Below are 6,000 nucleotides of genomic sequence, written 5' to 3'. Positions count from 1 at the left end.
ATAAATATCACGTGGTGTAATTTTATCCAATAAGCTACTAGTCCGTTGATTACATGTTGATGCTCCTCATTACACGTTTTAAAATAGGTGAATGAATTGCATCTTATTTTAAATTTAGATTTAAATATATTTTAAAATGTATTCTTTCTGTTTTTCTATTAAACTTTTGTTAAACTTCTAAATTCATGTTTGACCAGTTCATTAAGGGCTGGGAGTTCGGTGACACGGTAAAAGACGTCATCATTGTCACTTTTGTCACAAGGTTAAAATCAGACTGCTAAATTACCAAATAACAAACCCATGGTTTAATAATGACAGAAAGATGTGAATAAGCTTTACCCATCAACATTAAGTATCTGGTAAAGAACAAACCACTGGTTGCAGTAACACGATCTGCCCACTTGGAGGCAGAAGAAGCAGGTCTGATACCTGGACTTCAACCACATAAGGAAGTCATTGTGTGCCACTTTACAATATGATCATGTTGTTTTTGTCCAAATCTACATTAAGAACATTGATTCATTTTCTAAGTCGTCACCTATAACTAAACTTCTCAAAGCCAGATCAGAAAATTTGAGCCATGAAGGCTATTTTGTGACTATAAAGACATCAACTCGACTCTTGTCGTGATTTGGCGCTATATAAATAAACTGAATTGAATTTAACTAAATCCAATCCAATTTTTTTTGGTACTGAACCTGGTCATACAGTAATTTCCTACTTTTTTTTTTAAACTTTTTCTCACTCCTAATTCCTAACGTGATCCTTCTATTGAATTTTTATTCAACCTTTAATTTTTTATTTTACATATATTGTCTTTTATTTAGTATACGTTTTTTATCTTTTTATTTTTTATTCTTGTTGTGAATCTACGTTGCTGCTGTTACATAAAAAAATTCCTCACTGAGGGTGGGAGAATAAAGGATTAGTTTTCTTCTATTCTAAAACAAGGCATGGAGAGGTGCCTTTAAAAAAATGGGTTTTTTGTTTGCAAAGAATGCATGCCCTCTGCAGCCAGAGAGAAAATTCTGCAAAGTCAATTCCTCTCTGTGCTGGACTATGGTAACATTGTCCCCATGCATGCTTCTCTTTTACTGAACTCACTATATCATGCAGCGTTCATCACTGCACCTTGAGCTTGGTTATACAAATGTATCATAAAAGAAAAACCACAGCTCTAGTGACTAAATTTAAATCTAAATTTAAAACTTTACTTTAGTCATCTGCCTTTGAAGGATTGTTGCTTATGCTGCTCTTTCTACTGTAACTGCTCAGACTTTATATTATGGACAGCAGGAGCACAGGAGGTAGAGCGGGTTGTCCAATAATCGGGGGGTTGTAAGATTGATCCTGACTCCTGGCTGAAATTTTTGCTGTTGTGTCCTTGGGCAAGACACTTAACCTTGCCTGCTAGTGGTGCTCAGAGGGGCCGGTGGCACCAGTGCTTGGCAGCCTGGCCTCTGTCATTGTGCCTCATGCAGGGCAGCTGTGGCTACAGTATAGCTCATCACCAGTTGTGTGAATGAATGAATGATACACTGTAGTGTGACACACTGGAGACCTCTGACTCTGAAAGGCACCTTCTAAAAGTGTAGGTCATTTATCGATCGTTTTTGTATTTACTTTTCCATTAAATCTAGTTTTATTCGTGTATTTTAAATTTGATTTTAAAACAAACTGCTTTAAGGTTGTCACATTATTTAAAAATTTGAAGCTAAAAATTACAGTTTTGTTTTTGCAGTTGTCTGAAACCTAAACAGAACCCTGAATTGCCTTTTATTTTGATAGTATTCCAGTTACATTAAATAAAATCTCAGCAGTGTTATTTTGAAAGTCCACCCGGATGTGGTTGTGATCCAACTAGCTTTAATGACACAATTCAGCTTAACACCGGGGACAGGAGGACGACCACTAGAGGAGTTAACTTTAGACAAGTTTTGAGATGCTTTTAAGTACATTTTAATGACAACTACATTACAACAGTAACTATTCGGGATATAAATTCGTCGTCTTTTGTTTATTTTTCACATTTTGAAGCGTTACCGAACTAGCTAGGACATTTCTTTTGTTTTCGGGCTTTTTTGTTAAAGTAATTTCCTGCGACTGTCGGTGGATAAATGTACTCGGGTATATATTTGTTTGGTTTAGTTCGCAGTCCAAAATACAGTGGAGTTAAAGTAAGCAAGAAGACGCCAGAAGGTATTTCCTGAAGTTGGAAGCTGATAACCTGGAATGACTGCAGCCGACTCCCGTGGAAAAGACAACAACGCGACCTGGACACAAGCTAGTAGGGGCAACAAAGACTGGGAATGCTAGCTAGCAACCAAATTGAGCCTTTTAAACTAAATGTGCGTGGTTATTAAGTGTTGCTGGGTCTACGCCACACCGAGATGGAATTATAAATGAGCCCCTGGCGAAACAAATAAGGTCGGAGTGAGAGAAATGGAAGAGGAAGGATCACTTGAGCCAAACATCACACCGCTGGCAGAGATTTCCCTTTTCCATCGCTTGGAGCCCTTCCACTAACTATACCATCGGGATTGATACCACGCCGTTCTTCGTTTTTTGCAAATGCTGCAGTCGTTTTCTGTGTGAAAATGAGGACGTGCTGGCTGGTGCTGCTGCTGCTGCTGAGCGGCTCCGCGGCTCAGTCCGCCTGCAAAACATCAGACGAGCGGCCGAAAGGCAGCGGGAAAAGCCTGCCGTCCGACCGGAAAGTGGTCTGCAGCAACATGGAGCTCGAACAGGTGTTAGCCCCGGATTCCTTCCCCAACAGAACAGTCACCCTGTGAGTATTACGCGGCAGATTTCCCTCCGACCAATGTAAACAACACATTCCGGCCGGTCCTCCATAACTACAGTCGTAAACAACTACAAATAAGATGAGTAAACCCAACAGCTGCATCTGCGCGGCGTTTATAAAACAAGAAATAAAGCCTTGCAGGAGTTTAAATCCGAGAGGTCCGCTTCAGATTTATCCACTTTGACATCAATTCAAGCGATTCCCAAATAGCTACTGACCCCTTAAAGAGCAAATGACTAGGACTTATGATCTCAAGCATCACTGGTTGGACTACAGATATGGCTGAAGAGATGATTGAACAGGAGGATGTTGAAATATATATAATGTACTGCTTAGATCTATTTCTGAGTGTTGGTTTGGGTTCTTGCATGAATTGTGCTGAATAAGAATAATTTGTAGTTATGTTTTTACTCTGGGAGACCATGCCAGTACCCCAGCTTTGTGCATTGCAATCCACTTTTAGGGACCCAACTAGAGATAGACCAGATACAATGGTTGGCCAATATGTTGTGCCGATATTCACTATTATTTAGAATAGAATAGAAATGAGTGTATTAGTCCCACAGTGGGGAAATTCACTTGTTAAGGCAACACATGCACTTGGAGAAATATAAACATATAATACAGTTAAATAAACATAGGCACTAGGCTATCACCATAACCTTCAGCACTTAAAAATGAAGAAAAATAGACAATAGAGCTTCCAAGAAGAAACACTCATTTATGGAGATCTTAAGATATCTCTTTAGTAGAGCCAGTTAAAAGTTAGGCACATCCTTGTTGAGCCTAGCCTTATTCTGAAAGTTACATAAAACCAATAAAATCGAAAATTACATTCCTGCAGGGAATTCAGTGTTATAAGTTACTGGAACAAGGATTAATCTAAATAAAAGCCACATAGGTGTAGATGAAAATCCACCAGGGTGGAGCTGAACATGCAGTGAATTAAGTAAATGCTGTGATCCTGAAGTATTGTCATTAAAGTGGATAAAATAAATTATGTATCTGGTAGTTAGTCGAGTTTCACTGGGAACAACTTGGGCAAATCGTTGCAGACAAAAAATTTCAACACTTACTGCTCATTTTCACTTGGAATCACACTGAATTGCTGCTGTCTCAAAATATTTTAAAAAGATTGTTTTATTTTATTTGCAATTTAGTTCTTTTATCACTCATGTGGGCACCTTTCAGTCCTAATTAAAGCTACAATGGCAAATCTGCAGAACAAGCTAGCTAAGACATATTTTCATGCCTCTTAACGTTCTAACATAATATAGCTATAAATATTTAGTTTTCAATAAAAAAAAAACGAGTGGTGCTCATTTGTCTGAAAACCTCAGCCAATAACACGGCTCGATCTGAAACCAACGATTGGACCATCTGGTTGTCGGTCTCACCAATCCACTGCTACCAAGCCACTGCATTAGCTGCTACCACTTCAACTGTAGGTAGGGCTGCTCGATTATGGCAAAAATAATAATCACGATTATTGTGACTGAAATTGAGATCTCGATTATTTAAGACGATTTTTCAATTTATGTTGATTTTATTTGTTGTTATTCTGTCAATAAATTGCTCGGGGCATAATCAGGACAAAAATAAATAAGAAACAAGATGATCGCTAAAATAACTCCTGATTCCCAGTATAAAAAGACCAATATACTTATAGCTCATAGTTTATGACCCAAGAGCTATAGACCTTGGTTTAAAGGGACTTTACGGAGTCTTGAATTTTTATTGCCCCCTCAGACCAAAAGCGTAACGGCAGCTTCAATAGTAGGCTCGTGCATGAGGCGTGCATGCGGTACGTGCACACTCCTTAACGAAAATAACAGCTGAGACAGTCCCGTGTGTGTGTGTGTGTGTGTGTGTGTGTGTGTGTGTGTGTGTGTGTGTGTGTGTGTGTGTGTGTGTGTGTGTGTGTGTGTGTGTGTGTGTGTGTGTGTGTGTGTGTGTGGCCCATAGGACAGTAGAACGCGCAGCTAATTATTTAATTTGGTTCTGTACCTTTCTCTTCAGCACAGCCGACAAAGGTTTATGATGGGTCAGTCCTCCTGCATGCTCAGATCATGTCCTTCCCTTGCTTGAAAAATTGTTCCAAAATGAAAGTTGAACCCACATCTTTTTTTTATTTGTGAATTCAATGGCGTTCGGCGAGTCTCAAATAAAAATTTGGGCATCTTACTGTAAAAAAAAAATAAAAATACCGTTAATGTAAAAAATTTACTAAATAAAAAACTAGATTCACGTCCAGAATCGAACTCAGGTCTTCTGCACGAGTCCGACGTCTTACTAGGTGAGCTAACGCGCCAGTGATATCTTTTGTATCTGTGACATTTACATCCTTGATGACAGCTGAAACAACGTTCAAAGAACGGTTCGGAGCGAAAATTGCTATTTTGTTGCTAATTTGCTGGAAATATCTAGAAGAAAGTAGCTAAGGGTCCTCAGAAATGTAGCTAGGTTCATCACTAGGCGTTAGGAACAGCGACAAAGCTGCTGAGTTGGCACTACCTCACTCTCTGCTGCTAAAGCTACTGATAGCAAATGCTACGGGCTATGCCAGAGCATGAACGCGCATGAAGCAGCCGGCTCGACCCGAGCATCTCTCTTTTTCTGTGATTTTAGAGAAAATTAGGCAATCACAGTAAAAATGCCAGGGCTCATTCTACATGACCAGGGCATTGCAGGAGAATGTATGAAGAAGAAATTTATTATTTCTGTACATGTTTTGGCTTGTCAAACTTCCATAATGCCCCTTTAACTCATTAAAGTCTAACCAGTACAGACCCAAATACCAATATCTTGCAAATACTGACAGCAGGAATTATACAGTGGCATTTATAACAAATAAATGCAAATAAATTGATGTTCACAACATTTTGCATAATATGTAGTCATTTGTGTCAAGGTGCTGTAGGAGAGTGCACTAGCACCGTGTCCTCAGAGAGATTAGTTATTATTTATCAGCGTGAGGAACTTATTTCTATCTATTTCTACTTTATTTATAAACTATTTATTTACAGGTCCATCAGTTAATGTAATAATTGTCCCAACCACAGCTGCACCCCCCCAACCCGGTCTTACAGCAATCAGGGGCAAGCTGCACGTGTGTTTAGCGTGTCGCACGCTCACATTTAGCCGTTTTTAGCGGCTCAGGAGTCCGCAGGTATGGTGTGTGTCACACTCTGGTTAAT

General features: G+C 39.2%; 1 protein-coding gene across 1 annotated transcript in view; it reads left to right on the top strand.

Moving 5' to 3' along the window:
* The first annotated feature begins 1,877 nt into the window (after positions 1 to 1,877).
* The window catches only part of adgra3 (adhesion G protein-coupled receptor A3), a 67,958-nt gene continuing 63,835 nt past the window's right edge, over positions 1,878 to 6,000 (top strand). The window contains exon 1 of the mRNA XM_015947012.3: positions 1,878 to 2,788. Coding sequence (XP_015802498.3) covers positions 2,598 to 2,788 — 191 coding nt within the window. The 5' untranslated portion in view covers positions 1,878 to 2,597. The remainder of the gene's footprint in view (positions 2,789 to 6,000) is intronic.

The sequence above is a fragment of the Nothobranchius furzeri genome, chromosome 2, assembly GCF_043380555.1.
Source record: "Nothobranchius furzeri strain GRZ-AD chromosome 2, NfurGRZ-RIMD1, whole genome shotgun sequence".
NCBI lineage: Eukaryota > Metazoa > Chordata > Actinopteri > Cyprinodontiformes > Nothobranchiidae > Nothobranchius > Nothobranchius furzeri.
The sequence above is the reverse complement of the archived record's forward strand: the minus strand, read 5'-3'. Positions and strand labels throughout refer to the sequence as shown.